This window comes from Miscanthus floridulus, chromosome 9, assembly GCF_019320115.1.
Source record: "Miscanthus floridulus cultivar M001 chromosome 9, ASM1932011v1, whole genome shotgun sequence".
In the NCBI taxonomy this organism is placed as follows: Eukaryota; Viridiplantae; Streptophyta; class Magnoliopsida; order Poales; family Poaceae; genus Miscanthus; species Miscanthus floridulus.
The window spans coordinates 108,346,005-108,365,657 of record NC_089588.1 but is presented as its reverse complement, the minus strand read 5'-3'; the positions used below and the strand labels follow the sequence as shown (position 1 = coordinate 108,365,657).

General features: G+C 48.3%; 1 protein-coding gene, 1 long non-coding RNA gene and 1 pseudogene across 2 annotated transcripts; 2 read left to right on the top strand and 1 right to left on the bottom strand.

The window, feature by feature from the left end:
• The first annotated feature begins 12,789 nt into the window (after positions 1–12,789).
• On the top strand, positions 12,790–14,639 carry LOC136482590 (uncharacterized). Its single transcript, XR_010765131.1, has 3 exons — positions 12,790–12,858; positions 14,268–14,444; positions 14,575–14,639. It is a non-coding gene; the product is annotated as an uncharacterized lncRNA (long non-coding RNA).
• Positions 14,640–14,643: 4 nt separating this feature from the next.
• LOC136482589 (ATP-citrate synthase alpha chain protein 3-like) lies at positions 14,644–15,281 on the top strand. The gene is made up of 3 exons (XM_066479809.1): positions 14,644–14,811; positions 14,964–15,015; positions 15,111–15,281. Exons 1-3 carry the CDS (start codon positions 14,764–14,766, stop codon positions 15,242–15,244), a joined length of 234 nt encoding a protein of 77 aa, XP_066335906.1. The 5' UTR covers positions 14,644–14,763; the 3' UTR covers positions 15,245–15,281.
• Positions 15,282–16,828: 1,547 nt separating this feature from the next.
• Positions 16,829–19,112, bottom strand: LOC136482587 (uncharacterized; annotated as a pseudogene).
• Positions 19,113–19,653: the final 541 nt, after the last annotated feature.

The following is a 19,653-nucleotide window of genomic DNA, read 5'->3' as shown; positions in this document are numbered from 1 at the left end:
GATTTTTTTTTGTAAGTTTCGACTTAATGGGATAAGTCCAACCCACATTATAAATATAAAGGGACACGGCCAATTAAGTGCATCCAGTCAATCAAAAACACAATCAATTAACTTTTTACCCTTTTCCAAACTCCACACGTGTCGGGTATCGATATTTGGGATACCTAAAGCAAGGAAGTTAGTGCCCACACTGACTTCCCTGGATAGAACAAGACGTATTAAAAGGTCTCGCCTGACCCCACAGCCGTGGGCTCCGTCTCGCCCGACCTCGAGGCCGCGGGGGTCTTGCCCAAGGCCGCGGGCTTCGTCTCGCCTGACACCAAGGTCGCGGGCTCCGTCTCGCCCGACCCCAAGGTTGCGGGCTCCGTCTCGCCCGACCCCAAGGTCGCGGGCTCCGTCCAAGGCCGTGGGCTCCGTCTCGCCCGACCCCTTGGGTATGGGCTCCGTCTCGCCCGACCCCAAGGCCGCGGGCTCCGTCTCGCTCCACCCCTTGGGTACGGGCTCCGTCTCGCCCGACCCCAAGGCCGTGGGCTCCGTCTCGCCCGAGGCCGCGGGGGCTCCGTCTGGCCCCACCCCTTGGGTGCGGGCTCCATCTCGCCCGATGCGGTTTTCGTCTCGTCTGACAGGGACCCATACCGCCGCCAACCACTCCAGGTCCAAGCGTATGGGCCTGGGTCAAAACTCTGACACCAGGGAAGAGACTGGCACGCCTCAATGTAACCCGTGGCCATGACGGGCCATACCTGAGGATTCATATCAAGAACAGTGCTGGACGTGCCGGTGCTGTTCTGCCTAACCCTCGTACGAACGCTGACAGGCATGTCAGTTCACCATGACGTCCGCCGGGACGGAGTGGAACGCCATGACCGGCAGATGACGCTTGCGCATGGCGCCAGTGACGAACAGGGCCGCGACGTGGAGCCGTCCCTATTGACATCTACAGGATTGGTGGGACCCGCATAATGGAGAAGAAGGACCCGGCGACCCTGGAAGCCTTCTTCTCTCTCGTTCTTCTCCTCTTCCTCCGCTGTAACCCGTGCTTTCCCTTCGCCTATAAAATGGGAAGCAGGGCGCCCCATGGAGGGGGATCAGGACCCTAACAAATCGGAACACAAGCATACGAAACGAGCACGTAGCTGAGCAGCAATTGAGCTCTCAACACCCGTTCACTCCTTCCACCACAGACTTGGGATCTTCTCCCTCTCTCGCCAAGTGCCGGTAACACGAGCAGCAGCGAACAGGACGTAGGGACGTTCCGCCCAAACCAGTATAAACCCTTGTGTCCTCCGAGCATACCATCCGAGCCAGACGTGCAAATACAAATTTACTCGTCGGTGGTCCGAAAACACCGACAACATGCATCTTGATGACATTTGCTCACATTCTTGGATGTCAGCTGACCTTAAAACAACCCTAGACGTTCTCCTCCATAGGTTTCTTCCCTGAAGGCATCTGTAGCAAGTTTTATCGTGGTGAGTATATGTCGAGCCATCTTGGCATGTTTGGAAAACCGGCTAAGCCGGGTTTTCAGGCTTTGCTTATATTCGATCTTCGAGCGATCCTTGTGCGATCCGAGCATGCTAAGTCTTTAAGAACGTGGAACCATATATGCAGTCACAATTTCCAACACCTACACGTAGCATCCACTCTTTACGATCAGGAAAGTGTAGGCGACGAGACGTTACCAAAGATCATTCATCCATGAGAATCTCTTTAGATAGAGTAGCGTAGACGAACATTGGTCATCATGTCAGCGTGCACTCAGTGGACACCATGGAAGTGGTACATATTGAACCACTACGTTATTGCACGCAAAACACACCACTGAGAGGTAGATCAGAGGCGGGTATTTAATAAATGGAAATGAACATCGCATTCGGACATCCATGATCCATCACAGAGGCCACTGAAAGTGGCACTAATCAGGCGGGCAGGGGCATAGCAAATGTCCGACTGCGCTGTCGCTTCTGTTTCTTGTTATCCACGGCGTACACAGTTTGTTTTGCAAATTGGTCGACATAGCACAGTGGTGGGGTCATGACCTAATTACCAAAACCTCCCGCGCCTGGTGCTGAAAAAAGGGAAGAAGTATATATCTCGCTGGATGTGGCCTTTTCTAAGTGGTGACGCTCGATAGGCCTGGCAGGTGCACAACGAAGTGTCAGGCTGTACCCACTGGAGGAAGAACGCTAGGAAGATCGTGTCACTATTACAAAACTAATTTTAGCAGACAGCCTCATCTATTTACGCATGTGGTCCAAGATTATCCCTCTCCCCTAAAATACCCTGTGAACTTCGAAGGCTGTTATCTGCATTTCTCCTGGACCCTAGGGCTAAGATGAGAGGTTTGTATAATTTTTCTTGAACTGCTTGCTTAGTCCAACAATATTAGTTACAATAACTATTTTGCTAATGTTAAGACTAGGTTATATAAGCTGTATAACAAGTATGAATCCAAGTTTGGTGTAGCTAGGCCAGCCAGGACCACACATCCATCGACAGGTAAGATAAAGTAGACATGGGGCAAAATTTTTTGGAGGATCAGGATTAGGTGTTTCTGGTCCTTCACCTGTCACTTCTTCATCTAACAAAACTGTGACTCCTGGACCTGGTAATGGTCTCTGTGAGCTCACAGTTTACCTTGACAGTGAAATATTGTGGCCTATGAGGATGAGTGTGATATCCTCAATTATTGGTGGCATGAGCATAAACTAACCTATCTACTTCTCTCTATAATGGCTAAAGATATTATATCAGTTCCTGTCTCAACTTCTTCGGAGTCTTGCTCAGGATTCTTGAGGAGCGGCGGCGACGCTTGAACTCAGAGACAGTGGAGATGTTCATCTGCATCAAAGATTGGGAGTTAGGCCAACAAAGAGCACAACATGGTGTGGAGGACCAGGAGTTAGAAGAATCCTTCAAAAACTTATGGCTTGATGAAGATCACGAAGCTGCTGATTAAAGTGTGACTGTAAGTGTGACTGAGTCTTGAGTTAGAGTGTTACTCAGTGAGAATGTGAGATTGAGTGTGACAGTGTGTCTGTGACTATGAGATCAAAACTATGGTTTGTACTAACTTTGAACATTTGAATTTGAAAATGAGCTGGCAGTACTCTTTTTTTCTTTCTAGGGTTTGTCACAAGGTATGAGTTTTACCTAGAAAGGTTTTTAATGAGGCGGCATTGCACGAACAACTCAAAATTTGAACTATGATTTGCTGTGTTTACTTCTTTTCATAACTTGGCAGTTTGGCACTTGGCTACTTGGGCTTTTAATGGTTTCTAGTTGTCTCTTGTAGTCTTGTCTGTTGAACACTTGTTGAACTTGAACTCAGTCTGAGACTTGTATTCATTTGTCTATTGAACACTTGAACTGAGACATGTATTTGAATGAACTGAGACTTGTATTTGAATGAACTGAGACTTGTATATTGTATTTGTCTGTTGAACACTTGTGGTTGTAGAAGTAGTTGCTTCTGAATGTGTTTTTTGTGATTGCGGGCTTCAGGCTGGCCCGGCACGTTGTTTTGGCTGGGCTTTTCGGGCCAGCACGGCAGGAAAAACATCCCGTAGTGCCGTGCCTAGGCCATCGGCCAGGCACGAACCCTAGCTCGGCACGGCCCGGTCGGGCTGTGTCTGGCCCGGGCCCGTGCTGCGCCAGGCCAGGCGGCCCATTTGCTCATCTACAATGCATATAGAGAAAACTATGGATATGGATGGTAAACACATATAGAATAATAAGAGAAATTTTGTTATGGTTGGAAAATTGAGAACCTTTGGTGAGGAGAGATCGAGAGGCTAGAAAAATAGAGGTACCAAAGGAAAAAGTACCCAAAGTTACTGTCGACGAAATATGGTCGGCAGTCTACCTAGGGGTATGTCCAAGGTAGTAGATTCTCGGCAGACAGATGCGCAAGCCACAAACAAGATGGTGACGCAAGACAGACACGAGGTTTTATCTAGGTTCGGCCTCCATGAAGGCGTAATACCTACGTCCTGCGTCTGGTTGTATTGCTATATGTCAATGAGAGATGTTTTTTAGAGGGGTCCCCTGCCCGCCTTATATAGTCCGGGGGGCAGGGTTACAGATCTGGAAACTAATCCTAGCCAGTTATAATTGCCATAGGTGGCCGTGTGGTCTGGAGGCTTGTCGACCATGGGATCTTCCTCTTCGATGGAAGGTGTAAGCAGGTCTTGAACGAATACGCCATGTGGGACTTTGGCTCGAGATGATCCTAACTTTGACAACGCATCTGCTGCTTGATTTTTGTCCCGGACCACGTGTGTGTACTCGATGCCGTAGAACTTGCCTTTCAACTTTCTAATCTATTTGCAGTATGCATCCATCTTTTCGCTGGTTGTGTCCCAGTCCTTGTTGAGCTGGTTGATGACCAGAGCCGAGTCTCCATAGACATAGAGACGTTTGACACCGAGCTCGACCGCAATGCGCAAACCATGTAGGCATGCTTCGTACTCAGCGGCGTTATTAGATGCTGGGAAATGAATCTTGAGGATATACCGGAGCTGCTCCTTGGATGGTGACACGAAAAGGACTTCTGCTCCTGCACCATCGATGTTGAGAGAGCCATCGAAGTACATCTTCCAATACTCATCGGGCCCCTAAGAGGCAGGTGTGCTTAAGTCTGTCCACTCAACGATGAAACCGACGAGTGCCTGAGACTTGATTGTAGTACGACTTGGAAATTCTAAAGAGAAAGGGCATAGCTCCATTGCCCATTTGACGATGCGCCTGTTCGCATCCTTGTTACGAATGATGTCTCCTAGAGGGTACTCGATCATGACCACCACACGATATCCATCGAAGTAATGTTTCAACTTTCGGGATGTTATCAGTATGGCGTAGATCAGTTTCTGAATCTATGGGTACCTGGTCTTGGATTCATTGAGTACCTCACTAATGAAATAAATTGGCCGTTGTACCTTGTAGGCGTGGCCAGGCTCGTCGCGCTCAACCACCACGACAGTGGAGACCACCCGATTAGTTACCGCAATGTAAAGTAGGAGAGTTTCATCTTCTCTGGGAGCAGTGAGGACCGGAGGTGATGTAAGGTATTGTTTCAGCTGTGTGAAGGCAGCGTCTGCTTCCACCGACCACTCAAACTTCTCGGATGCTTTGAGCAGCTTGAAAAATGATAGTCCTTTTTCTCCTAATCTTGATATGAAACGACTGAGAGCAGCCATGCATCTGGTAAGCTTCTGGACATCATTCACCTTTTTGGGTGGCTTCATGTCTAAGATAGCTTTGACTTTCTCTAGGTTAGGGCGTATGCCGTCGTAACTGACGACGTTACCAAGCAATATACCAGAAGGAACACCAAAGATGCACTTCTTTGGGTTTAATTTCCATTGGAATGTATTAAGGGCTGCAAAGGTGCGTTCCAGGTTGTCAACAAGGGTATGTGCTTCCTTGATTTTGACAACTACATCATCAACATAAGCCTCGACGAGGTCGTCTTTTATCTCGCCTTTGAGGCAGGCCTGTATAGTGCGTTGGTAGGTAGCCCCGGCGTTCTTGAGCCCGAACGACATGGTCGTGTAGCAGTAGGCGCCGAAAGGCGTGATAAAAGATGTCTTGATCTGGTCGTCCTTTTTAGAGCGATCTGGTGATAACCAGAGTAGCAATCGAGAAAGGAAAGCAGCTCGCAACCAGCGGTTGAATCTACGACCTTGTCTATGCGAGGTAAGCCGAAGGGTCCTTAGGGTAGTGTTTGTTGAGATCAGTGTAATCAACGCACATTCTCCATTCATTATTCTTTTTGCGTACAAGAACCGGGTTGGCTAACCACTCTGGATGATACACTTCTTTGATAAATCCAGCTGCCAAAAGCCGTGTAAGTTCTACCCTAATTGCGTCCTTCTTGTAGCGAGCGAACCATCGTAGCTTCTGCTTGATAGGTTTGGCCTTGCCGTTGACATTCAAGGAGTGCTCGATCAAGTTCCGAGGTACACCAGGCATGTCAGCAGGTTTCCATGCAAACACATCCACGTTGCTCCTCAAGAACCTGGCGAGCGCGTCTTCCTATTTGGGATCCAGGTTGGCCCCGATAAGGGCCGTTTTGCTGGGATCACCATCGACCAGCTGGATCACCTTGTGCTCCTTGGACTTTATGTTCTTGCGTGGAGCCTCGAGCTCTGGGATCTCCAGGTGGTCGGCTGAGGTCTTCTTGGTGTCGAGCATGGTCTCAGCCATGCGAATAGAGAGGTCGTGAGCCTCTGCTATATTGAAGCTGTCGTCCTCGTAGGTATAAGCAGCGTATACGTTGCCTCTGAGAGTTAGAACCCCTTTCTCGGTAGGCATCTTGAGCACCAAATACCTGTAGTGAGGTATGGCCATGAACTTGGTGAGCGATGGTCGACCAAGGATAGCATGGTAGGTGCTGTCGAAGTCAGCGACCACGAAGTTGATGTAGTCGATGCGGAAGTGGTCTGGGGTACCAAACTGCACAGGTAGCGTGATCTGCCCGAGAGGTGTAGAGCTCTGACCGGGGAGAACACCCTAGAACGGTGCCTTGTATGGTTTGAGATCCGCCTGGGTTATCTTTAGGGCTGGCAGACTGTTCTTGAACAGTATATCAATGGAATTGCCGCAATCAATCAGCACTCTGTCGAACTGAACCTTGTTGATACAAGGATCGAGGACTAGGGGAAAACGTCCTGGCTCAGGTATTGCCGCCCATTGGTCCTTTCTACTGAAGGAGATCTCACGGTGAGACCAAAGAGGGAGTCGTGGATCGGCGACGAGGTTGTCGGTGTTGGCCACATTCAAGCAGGCGCGGGCGAGCAGCTTGTGTTCTCGTTTGGTCTCGATGGACACTTTGCCTCCAATGATGGTGTGGACGCGATCGGTTGGCTTGACGTACTTGTGACGGGGATCTGCGTCTTCATCATCGTTGTCTTCGTTGCGCTGTTCCCCTGCATCATTAGGCTTGTTGGACGTATCCGGAGCCTGTTGACGCGTGTAGATAGACTTGAGAACGCGGCAATTCTCCATGGTATGGTTTGACTTGGGGTGGAGTTGGCAGGGCCCTTTCAATGCTTTGGCATAATCTTCTTCGTAGTTACAACGTCCGCCACCTTTTTTGACGGTGTTGACCTCGCCGTCGTCTTCCTGAGCACGCTTGCCCTTGTAATCGTCACGGCGGTTACGCCGTTGGTCGCGGTGGTCGCGGGAGTCGTTGCGCTGGTTGCGGCAGTCAAAATTGTCGTTCCGACCACGATTGCCGCGGTAGTCGTCGTGGTGTGGGGGGTGGTCGGAGCGTGGAACCCTTGTTGCTTCTTCAATAATTATCTTTTTAGCATCGTCGGCGTCCGCATATTTCTTAGAAGTGGCTAGGAGCGCTGTGACTGATTCAGGTCTCTTGCGGAGGAGCTTGTCCCTTAGGGCGTCATGGAAGCGGAGGCCAGTGATGAAAGCCTCGATTGCCTCATTGTCGGAGATTGACGGGACCTTGATGCGCATCTCCGAGAAACGCCGGACGTACTCGCGCAGTGGCTTATCTTTCCAATCTCGAATCCGCTGTAGATCATATTTGTTTCCCGGTTGCTCGCAAGTAGCAATGAAGTTGTCGATGAAAGCTTGCTTGAGCTGCTGCCAAGAATCGAAGTAGTTTGCCGGCAAGCTGACCAGCCATTGGTGGCCTGCATGGCCGACGGCGACTAGGAAGTAATTAGACATGATGTGCTCATCTGCCATGGCTGATCTGCACGCGGTTTCGTAGAGCATAACCCATAATTTGGGATTCTCCTTGCTGTCGTACTTCTGAAGCTTCTCGAGCTTGAAGTTCTTGGGCCATATGACTTGGCGAAGGTGAGAAGTAAACTGCTTCAAACCCGGAGGGCCGTGGGTAGTATCGTATTCCATACGGCGATGGCTTTCATGGGACGCACGATCGTGGGCTCTCTGGTTGATGCGATCGCGCAGATCGCGTTCTCCGAGGTAATGGCGGAGATCGTTATTGCCATCACGGCGATCCCGGTTGCCACCCTGGTTAACTCTGTGACCTCGGATGTCACGGTGATTGTCACGGTTGTCTCGGCGGTTGTCGTCCCGGTAGTTGCGGCGGTTGTCGTCCCGACCACCATCATGGCCACCGTTTCCGCCTTAACGGTTGTCTGAGGGGTCATCGTTGCGCGAGCCACGTTGGTTGAGTGGCTGTGAGCGACTTGAGTACTGGCGGCTGTGGCTTGACTCGACTGAGACGGATGGAGCCCGGGCTTGATTTACAATCTCTGCGGTCTGAGCCATAGCAGCCGTCAGATAAGCTTGTATATCATCGCGAACTGCCTGGGTTTCCGGGGTATTGGGTAGTCGTTGCATGGTTGCCATAGCAACAGCTACGTTGGCGCTTGGAGTCCTGAAGACCTGTTTGTCCCCCACCCTGTCAAAGGCATTGTTAAGGTCACGTGGCTAGACCCTTATGCGTCGTGCCTCCTCTTCTGCCTCGGCCTCGATTTATCGGCGATTAAACTGGTCAATATTGCGTGCTTCGCGTGCAAGCCTTTCTTGTTCTGTTTCGCCAACTGCCTGTGGTTCGTCATTACTGACAACATTGATCAAGTCCCCTCGCCTTGGTGGGAAAGGCGGGAATTGTGGGAACCCCGGGGCGTGGTCTGGGATATCCAGATCGTATTCAACGCCTTCATCGTGATGATGCTGGAGCTCGGTGGGACGGAGGCATTGGATGCGATGCCAGACGAAGAGCTGGAGCCACCCTCTTGAATTGTGTGGACGGATCCTTCTCGATAATCCTCAATCCGGACCATGTTGACAAAGTTGCGCAGGTCGTAGGGCTGGGCCTGGTAGTTCTCCGTCGAGGCTTCGTACTCGGAGAGCCGAAGACCCGTCGTGGAGGCTGGCCGGCGACGGGCGGAGCGCCCTTCAGGAGTAGATGTGACCACGAGATCCGTACCGAGTCGTGCAGGACGACTGGCCCAAGCTGGTCGGGTAGATCTGTTGTGGGTAGAGGTTACCTGCTCATTAGGTTGACTTTGAATTGAATTTACCAGAGCTAGGGTTTCATCAAGTTTGGTGCCGACCCGATCGATGGAGTCGAGGAGGTCGGTGTTGTCGATCTACTTCCCTTTGTAGCGAGGAAGCGGACGACGGGTTGTCGGCGTGGCTGAAGATGATGCGGGCATGGTCGGAGCCAGATCCATCGTGGTCGGAGCCAGATCCACCGTGGTCAGAGCCAGATCCACTGTGGTCGGAGCCAAATCCACCGTGGTCGGAGCCGTAGCCGATGCAGGTGATGCAGTGGTCGACGCAGATTGAATCCATGCCTCCTCCGTGGTCATGGCGACGAAGTCGTCGGAGCTAGTGGTCCAGGTGATCTGGCCGACGGTGAACATGAGGCCGTTCGGCGTAGCCATGGAGCCGGAGATGATGACCATCTTGTTCGCTAGGAGAGCAGTACGCACACCCCATATCTGGCGCGCCACTATCGACGAAATATGGTCGGCAGTCTACCTAGGGGTATGCCCAAGGTAGTAGATTGTCGGCAGACAGATGCGCAAGCCACAAACAAGATGGTGACGCAAGAAAGATACGAGGTTTTATCCAGGTTCGACCGCCGTGAAGGCGTAATACCTACGTCCTGCGTCTGGTTGTATTGCTATATGTCAATGAGAGATGTTTTTTAGAGGGGTCCCCTGCCCGCCTTATATAGTCCGGGGGCAGGGTTACAGATCTGGAAACTAATCCTAGCCAGTTACAATTGTCATAGGTGGCCGGATAAGGATTCCTATTCTAACCGACCAGGATCTTGCTTGATGTCCAAATCTGCCTTGACTCCTTGAGCGGGATTCCGAACAGGTTGGCCGAGCCACGCGTCGTCTCCTAGTAGACCGGACCCCCTAATCCGGGCCGGCCAAGCCTAACCGTAAGGGTACAGGGGTTAATACCCCCACAGTTACCAAATGCATATTAAATTGGTGGAGCCAGTACCAAAATATAGGTCTATTATTATCAGCGTTTTCTATAATTTTTATTATTTATGTAAGGGTAAGTTAGTAAATTTATATTGCACACATAATCAATTGACGGCGTGGCACCGACGAGCGCAAGTGCGGGCAACCGCTCGGCTTCCACGCCAACTAGCTTGGGCGCTTCCACCGGCACGACAAGCTAGCTGCTCTAGGATTTCCGGGTCCATCAGCTCCTCTGCACGCACGCCCGCCTGCATCCTGGAGGTCGAAGAAGTTGTGCTGCAAGAAGCAGACGAAGGAGAGGCGTGCATCTTGGCGTACCCACCAAACACGGTAAAAGAGCTCATAGGATAATTGAAAATCTCATTACAATAGGATAGATAATACATAGTATTTATTTGAATATACTGTTATAAAATAGAGAGAAAGTGAGAATACAAAGTAGTAACTTTTATTAGTTTCACGCACCAAATACGAGCTTCTAATACTTACGTTTTTCAAGATTTTATCCGTGGAGGTGGAGAGGTACGGTTGATGGACTAGTACCACTACTAAACAGAGACTTTGCCAAGTGCAAAATTCTTTGCCGAGTGTAAAAAATCGGGCACTCGGCAAAGACCTTCTTTGCCGAGTGCTGCACTCGGCAAAGAATTGCACTCGGCAAAGAGTTCTTTGCCGAGTACCGGGCACTCGGCAAACAAGGACACTCGGCAAAGGACTTCTATGCCGAGTGCCAGACTCTTGGCAAAATATCTACACTCAGCACAGGCTGCCCGCGAAACGACGTTCGGTCACGGCCTTCTTTGCCGAGTGCCTGCTGTTAGGCACTCGGCAAAGATTTGATTTTTTTTTAAAAAAATTCTTTGCCGAGTGCCCCAGATCTAGCACTCGGCAAAGATTTAATTTTTTTTTAAATTCTTTGCCGAGTGTCTCAGATCTGGCACTCGGCAAAGAAAAAAAAATTAAAATACTTTGCCGAGTGCCCCTGGCACTCGGCAAAGATTTAATTTTTTTTATATAATTTTTTTGCCGAGTGCTCCTGTGAATACACTCGGCAAAGAGGAAATTTTTTTAAAAAAAATTAAAACACTCTTTGCCGAGTGCCTTATGTCTGGCACTCGGCAAAGACACCATTTGCCGAGTGCCATGCCCCAGCACTCGGCAAAGTTTTTTTTGTTTTTTTTTTGTTTTTGGCCTCCAATTTTTTTGTGCAGCCCTTTTAAAGCTCCAGGAACTCCTAGTTACAATTTGGGGATTTTTTGTGACTTTTTGATATATTTAGTTACTTTATTTCGTTTACTTGAATTTTTCCGAAAAATATAAATTTGAACTGCATGTGGTACGAATAATGGAGTTTAATGATTCAAAAATTGATAGTCATGTTAGTGAGTGTTGTGAGAGGCCGTATCCAGGAACGGACCCGAAATTTCAGACATCTTGTTCACGAACCATGTCCGCGAAATTGCGTGTGAAGTGTTTTTAAATTCTATAAAAAGCAAACAAAGTCCGAAAATCATGAAACTTGTTGAGATGTCGTGATATCATATGTGGAGGCTATGATAAAATTTTAGAAGATTTCATGCAGGTTGTCACGTACGATGCTTACAAACCAGGACATCTCTACATGTGAGATCTGATATCACATGTAGAGATGTCCTGGTTTGTAAGCATCGTACGTGACAACGTGCATGAAATCTTCTGAAATTTTTATCATAGCCTCCACATATGATATCACGACATCTCAAAAAGTTTCATGATTTTTGGACTTCGTTTGCTTTTTATAGAATTTAAAAACACTTCACACGCAATTTCGCGGACATGTTTCGTGAACAAGATGTACGAAATTTCGGGTCCGTTCCTGGATACGGCCTCTCACAACACTCACTAACATGACTATCAATTTTTGAATCATTAAACTCCATTATTCGTACCACGTGCATTTCAAATTTCTATTTTTTGGAAAAATTCAAGTAAACGAAATAAAATAACTAAATATATCAAAAAGCCAGAAAAAATCTCCAAATTGTAACTAGGAGTTCCTGGTGCTTTAAAAGGGCTGCACAAAAAAATTGGAGGCCAAAAACAAAAAAAAACAAAAAAACTTTGCCGAGTGCTGGGACATGGCACTCGGCAAAGGGTGTCTTTGCCGAGTGTCAAGCATAAGGCACTCGGTAAAGATGGTTTTAAATTTTTTTAAAAAATTTCCTCTTTGCCGAGTGCATCCACAGGAGGACTCGGCAAAGAGGAAATTTTTAAAAAAAATTTAAAACCATCTTTGCCGAGTGCCTTATGCTTGACACTCGGCAAAGACACCCACAGGAGCACTCGGCAAAGAAATTATAAAAAAATTTAAATCTTTGCCGAGTGCCGTGCCAGGGGCACTCGGCAAAGTATTTTTTTTTAAAAAAATTCTTTGCTGAGTGCTAGATCTGAGACACTCGGCAAAGATTTTTTTTTAAAAAAACATTAAATCTTTGCCGAGTGCCAGATCTGGGACACTCGGCAAAGAATTTTTTTTAAAAAAAATCAAATCTTTGCCGAGTGCTGCCTGATCCGGCACTCGGCAAAGGAGCGGTTGGGACTTAAACGCTTTCGGCCAGCCGGGCAAGCAGACAGCCGCAGCCAGCCACCTCACCCACACCGGCCCGCCCCCGCGCCGCCCGCCGCAACCGCCCGCGCCAGCGCCGCCGCTGCCCGCGCGCCCGTGCCAACGGCCAGTTCATTCACCGCAACGTAGCAAGCAGCAGCCAGCAGGACGGAGCAGGAGGCAGGAGCAGAGAGGCCAAGCCACTGAGACGGGCAGACGGCGACTCGAGCACTCGGCGAGACTCCACCGCGAGCACGAAAGACCGTGGAGCTGGGCTACAAGACGGCAGCGAGCGCCTTCAGCTTCGGATCATCCGCCTCCATCAAGGTGAGTGGCCTTCTGCTTGAGGACTCGGACCCTATAGAGTTCCAATGCCTGTTGGATTGGTAGCTAGTACCATAAATATCAACACCAGGGCATTGCTTATTAATGCGGTTCTTTGATAGCATAAAATGTAGTTAGTTTGATGCATATATCAGCTGATTGGATCGAAACGAATTAAAATAGCATGTTGAATTGCTGATGCATATGGCCCTGCTAATTTTGACTGTCAAATCAAAAGTTCATTACTGCATAGCGTCGTCAGGTCAGGGCTAGCTTTACCATCCAGCAGCATATCTGTTTGTGCTGAACAAGGAGCCTTAGTTCTCCTACCTTCGGTGCAGTACCAAATTCTTATTTTTGTTTTTCAGTTCCTATCAGCCATGATAAAATCATAAAATACATGAAATGATTTTATTGTATTTTTTAGATCAGAAACATGGATGATGAAAAGGGGGGAATTGAACTGACTGTACTTAGTTTTCTAAGATAGTTCAGATTGATTAGTTCTACCTTGTGTGTTGAGTCGAGATGCAATGTTGGAGGGGGAATTTAGTATGCTTGTACCTTGTCGCTTTGCTTGCTCTTGCAGTATGATTTATTGGTATACCTGATACATGTAGAGTACTTGAAGCTCAAATGGCGCAAGCTAGGACAGAGCTAAGCTAGTTTCGTATTGACGCTATAGTTGTTTGTCGGCTGGCTGGCTGTGACTTTGTGAAAAGAGCATCATGTGGATTTATTTAGTGTTATTTGGGGTAAGCTTTTTCAAAAGCACAAGCTGCACAAATTGAAATGCTGGATCAGAGTGACGAGTCCTGATTTTATTAGGTTGGCAGTGACGGCTCCTGCTTTTCCTGTTCTATCCAAATGAATCTCCATGTCTTGGATAATCATAATCAGCACCCACCATCTTGCATGCGGTCACCGTAGGAACAGGATCGGGTGCCGGTCTGCCGGAGTTAGCTCGCTCCATAGAATGGATTTGCAAGGTCTATGGCTGTGGTCATTGAAATCTCAACCTCCATAGAAACCAGAATTTTCAAGTAGCAGTTATATAGTTTGGTTTAGGGGAATTTTACTCTGATAAACTGGGTCTGTGTCAAAAACCAGTAGATCATCTAGGTAACACCAACAGATTGTCTTCGTTTTTAGTTGCCATTCAACAGATAGGAAACAACCGGTTCATTTTACTTGGGTTCTCTTTGAAGGTGCACTTGCTTAGTGTTTTGCATTAGCTGGGTTTATTGGTTGTAGAAATACAGTTACACAGATCGAGTTTGATTACTCTCAAGGGAGGTTCTTCAGGTTCTGATGTTCTATATTAGTTATCTTCTTTCATTCACTATAGCATCCCTGTTTTTTACATATTCCTCAAGACCAGTTGATTGAATTTTCAGAATGCTTAATCACAGGTCACACAGTCAACGGATTTCACTGAGCTTGCAAACCAGGAGCCATGGCTCTCATCTATGAAGTTGGTTGTGAAACCTGACATGCTCTTTGGGAAACGTGGGAAGAGTGGACTTGTGGCCCTCAACCTAGATCTTGCCCAAGTTCGCCAATTTGTCAAGGAGCGGTTGGGAGTTGAGGTACTGTCATGACTAGCATCTTGCCATGCTTTTTTTTTTGAAGGTCATCTTGCCATATGCTTTTACCAGCACAAACCTGATCGTTAAAGCTATTTATAATCTGTATGACTGAATTTGCTCATGTATCTAGGTCGAGATGGGTGGCTGCAAAGCTCCAATTACAACCTTCATAGTTGAGCCATTTGTGCCGCATGAGTATTACCTTTCGATTGTATCAGAAAGGCTTGGCAGCACCATTAGTTTCTCAGAGTGTGGAGGTATTGAGATCGAGGAGAACTGGGACAAGGTTAAGACTATCTTTCTTCCCACAGAGAAGCAAATGACACCTGACGCATGTGCTCCATTGATCGCCACCCTGCCATTGGAGGTCAGCTATTGCACTGTTACTTGTTTATTTATTATACCATTCGTTTTGTTCCCAGTAAGGCTTGGAACTCGTTGCTGCTTGTCATTCTTAGATTCTTGATTAACCATCAATTCTCAGTTGATTCTCATTGATGATCCGTGCTTGAATTTCAGGTCCGCACAAAAATAGGTGATTTCATTAGAGGTGTATTTTCTGTTTTCCAAGGTACCTCACCCTTGCTTTTCAAAGGCAGACAGTTTGTAGTTGTTGCTTTTCCGGTTTCAACACTCAACGTGTGATGCTCTTTGGTTCTTTTGCAGACTTGGATTTCTCATTTCTTGAGATGAACCCATTTACCTTGGTAAATGGTGAACCGTATCCTCTGGATATGAGAGGAGAACTAGATGACACAGCTGCTTTCAAGAACTTTAATAAGTATGATTCAGGCTTTTGATGTACCTCACAGATCCCAGTTGCTTCCTTCATATTAATCATACCAGCCATATTTATGTGAAAAATATAGGTTTTTCTACTGTATTGTTAATCATAATGAGTGCACGTTGTATTTTTTCATTTGTTGTTCACTTGGTGATGGACTTGTGGACTTTGATGGACTTGTGGATTTATTTGGATGGACTTGAGCACTTATTATTATATATGTGATATATATTGTGATGGATGTGATACGTGCGGATGGATGAGATATATGTGATGGATGAGATATATATGTGATGAATGAGATATATATGTAATATATGTTTGTATGAATTTATTTGGCATGATGTAATGTAAAAAAAATTAAAAATTGCCATTTTGGGTCACTTTGCCGAGTGTTGCACTCGGCAAAGGACTCCTTTGCCGAGTGCCATGGTCACAGCACTCGGCAAAGCTGGAAAATGGGCGTCCAGAAAACCAGTTTTCTAGCTTTGCCGAGTGCTGTGACCATGGCACTCGGCAAAGAAATTTTTTTTTAAAAAATTCCAACTTTGCCGAGTGCCGGACAGAGGGCACTCGGCAAAGAAATTAAAAAAAAAATAAAAAAATCTTGCCGAGTGCTCTGACCATGGCACTCGGTAAAACCAGTTTTCTAGCTTTGCCGAGTGCTGTGACCATGGCACTCGGCAAAGAAATTTTTTTTAAAAAAATTCCAACTTTGCCGAGTGCCGGACAGAGGGCACTCGGCAAAGAAATTAAAAAAAAATAAAAAAATCTTGCCGAGTGCTCTGACCATGGCACTCGGTAAAGAATTTTTTTTAAAAAAAAAATTTAAACTTTGCCGAGTGCAGGGAAGAGAGCACTCGGCAAAGAAATTAAAAAAAATTAAAAAAACATTTGCCGAGTGCCAGCCAGAGGGCACTCGGCAAAGAAATTTAAAAAAAAATAAAAAAATCTTTGCCGAGTGCTCTGACCATGCCACTCGGCAAAGAATTTTTTTAAAAAAAAATTTAAACTTTGCCGAGTGCGGGGAAGAGAGCACTCGGCAAAGAAATTTTAAAAAAAAATTCAAACTTTGCCGAGTGCCAGCCAGAGGGCACTCGGCAAAGAAATTTTAAAAAAAAATTAAAAAAAATCTTTGCCGAGTGCCTGAAGGTTGGCAATCGGCAAATAAATTTTGTAAAAAAAAATAAAAAAATCTTTGCCGAGTGCCTGAAGGGTTGGCACTCGGCAAAGAAATTAAAAAAAAAATAAAAAATCTTGGCCGAGTGCCTGAAGGGTTGGCACTCGGCAAAGAATTTTTTTTAAAAAAAATAAAAATTCTTTGCCGAGTGCCTGCAGGGTTGGCGCCCGGCAAAGTGACCGTCAACGAAACCGGCGCCGTGACGGTCGCTTTTCTTTGCCGAGTGTCACCGGGGCACTCGGCAAAGCCGTTACCGAGTGCCCGATAAAAGACACTCGGCAAAGAGGGCTTTGCCGATCAATTTTTTGCCGTGTGTTCTTTGCCGAGTGCCGCACTCGACAAAGGCTTTGCCGAGTGCAATTTGGCCTTTGCCGAGTGCCTCAGGCACTCAGCAAAGAACCTGAATGCAGTTGTGTACGTAGCCTGAATTGGACTAGGTAGATATGGACTGCTAGTTTGAGATATCAGACAACATCGTTTGGCCCTGTTGGTCCTCGCTTGAGCACACCTGCGTGAGTGAGCAGCGCCCAAAGATGCGTGATGAACTCCCCTCCTCTAGCAAGAGCTTCCAGATGCGTCCGTGCATCATCCGACGGCGACACATACAACATCATCTCTGCCCAGAAATCAGCAAGGACCTTCCACCTCAACGTCGGTTCTGGTATGTGTTCAATCAGATGCCTTGCAAGCAGAGCGCCCTGCTCAACAAGCGGTGCTTCATCACTATCACCATCACGGGTGCCAATTTTCATTAGCTTGTCACACCTGCTCTTCATCGTCTTGGCTCCTTTGAGTAACTTGTCACCTTCTTCGATCGATTTATCAAGTATGGATTCCGATATAGAGAAGTGGTCAGGCAAGAGGTTAGGCTCGAAAGCTAGGAGATACATGCAGTACCCCGATAAAATGGAGGCGGTTCTGACCGTGTCTTGTTTTCTTCCTGCTGCATCCAGCTGGTGCTCACACAGGGTTGTAGCAACGTGCCAGACCAGTATGTTGCGAGTCACCATTCCGTCGGTAGCAGTAGTATCACATGCCCATGATGATAGCTGCCCATGGACACCATTGTTTCGCAGCGATGCTACCCCGTTGGTGAGGTGGCCGTTGCTTCCTAGTAGACAATCAACAATGGCTTTCTTCAACGTTTTCCGACAGCCTGACCGAATTCTTGCACCCCTTCTTGTTCTTGGCCTTGTCCACCAGGTGCAGTGTAGCGTAGTGGAGACAATTCCGAACCCGATTTCTGTGGCCAAGCGCCTGGAGGACACAATACTGCCCAAGACTGTCCTTCCATGGGCGAAACCCCTTTAACCTCAGGAGAAGTCCTATGATCATCTCAAGGAAACAACCACTTCTTGTGTGCCAAAACGTGGTGACGACGTAGCTCCGTATCAGCGCCACCTTGAACCAGCCTGAGGCTATGTACAGGTACAGCTGATATGCCTCCAGGAATGCCAAGACACCCGCTATGGATATGGTGCCGTCACTCAGAGAGCGGTCGCCATGGGAGCGACGCTTGACGACCCAGGCAGATAAGCCATGACCATAGGGCAAACATGGTGACCGGCAGACAGAGAGCCAAGTATGGACCCTTCTGGTAGAGGTAAGAGTACCTCGTGTAATACATGTCGTGGACAAAAACAAGCTCTTCCTCGACGACCCTGAACGCCCGCTGGTAAGGCTTGTCGTCGCCGGCGAGCAGGCCTTTGAACACGAAGTCATGGGTCTTGTCAAGCCCAGCCTCTGAGATCTCAAAGCCGGCGAACCTCCGGTTGAGCATCTTGGAAAGCGCCATAGACTAGGCACAAGTCCTTAAGCAACTTGCCCCTCTCATGGACCAGCAGACTCCCCGTGGAACGCCAGACCTGCTCCACGGTGGTCACCTTCGTCAAGTCGTCGTCCTTTGTGCTGCTGCACCCAGCAGGCCGTCGCTTGCCGATGCAGTATTTCTCGCCGGCGACCATGTACCGGTAGCCTTCCATGGTCACAGGATCGAAGGGCACAAGCAGGTTGTCCTTGTGCCGCATGTACTCGGCGACCACCTTCACGTTCTTGCACAGGTACTCCTTGCTCACCGCCCTCATGGACGCGATCATCACGTACCACTTGAGCACGACGACGAGCAGGATGGCCGAGAGCGGCAGAAGGTAGGGCGTGCCTCCGCTGAACTTCAAGACGATGGACACCAGCAGGAACCCCTTGACGAGGTGCTTCACGTAGATGCTCTTCCAGCTCTCGATTTCGCCGAGGCGGCAAACCGTGAGGCTGTCTGTGCTGCCGAGGAGCAGCAGCAGGAAGACCGCCCACACGGCGAAGTCGTAGGTACGCCCAGTCGGAGGAGTCCATCTGCCCGATGGTGTAGACCACGAGAGAGGTAGGAGAGCGTGTGGACCCCCACCACGACGGCGTGGAGGAGGCTGTTGCTCGAGAGCCGGCGCAGCGAGCCCAGTATGTGCAGGAGGAACATGGCGATGACGGCCAGGACGACTAAACCTTCTACAATAGCTGTGTTATCCTTGCTAGGGCAGGGGAGTGGGGGAGGGGGACTGGGACTGGCTGCCAAATCCATGTCGGCACTCGGCAGCTAGCAGGCCCAGTTTAATTTCCTCCCCGAGAATAATCTGATCAGAAGAGTGGGATTTAATTTTACTACTAGTTTTCTAAGATCTAACACACTCCAATGAATTGAAGCTAATGGAGTATGTATGCGGTTGGAGTGTTGGAGACCTCGATCTCTGAGGTTGTATGTATATATAGAGAAAACCACGGATTGGTGGTTGCTGGTCCAGGGAACTATACAGTTGTTTTAGGCCATCGAAAGGTATACAACGAAGCTTTCCAGTAAATCACGGTAGACCACTCACTAATTAGTGGACAAGTGGCACTGATAATCTCACCTATTATTGCCAAGTGAGCAACCAGTAGTGTCAGCCTCAGCCTTTTTTATAAACAAAACAAAAAGAAAGAAAAAAAAAACACCTGCACAACACCGCGGCCGCCCCGCCCCGCCACACTGCTGCAGCTCGCACGCCACTCTGGGCCTGTAGCTGCCATGCATGATTCCAATGCGCCTGCATCAGCCGCAACCGCCTCGTTGCCCTCGCGCCGGGCGGCCCCGGCCCACACACACCCACAGACGCTGCAACCACTGCCGCACCGAGCTGACACAGCAGCCCGAATCTGGGAGGAGGATGAGAGAGGGAGACAAGGGGATATGCAGGCACCACGCACCCGCCATTACTACA

Coding starts and splice junctions, on each gene's coding strand:
- LOC136482589 (XM_066479809.1), top strand. CDS start 14,764: ATGACACCTGACGCATGTGCTCCATTGATCGCCACCCTGCCATTGGAG. Junction 14,812..14,963: donor TCGCCACCCTGCCATTGGAG/GTCAGCTATTGC, acceptor CTTGAATTTCAG/GTCCGCACAAAAATAGGTGA. Junction 15,016..15,110: donor TGTATTTTCTGTTTTCCAAG/GTACCTCACCCT, acceptor GTTCTTTTGCAG/ACTTGGATTTCTCATTTCTT.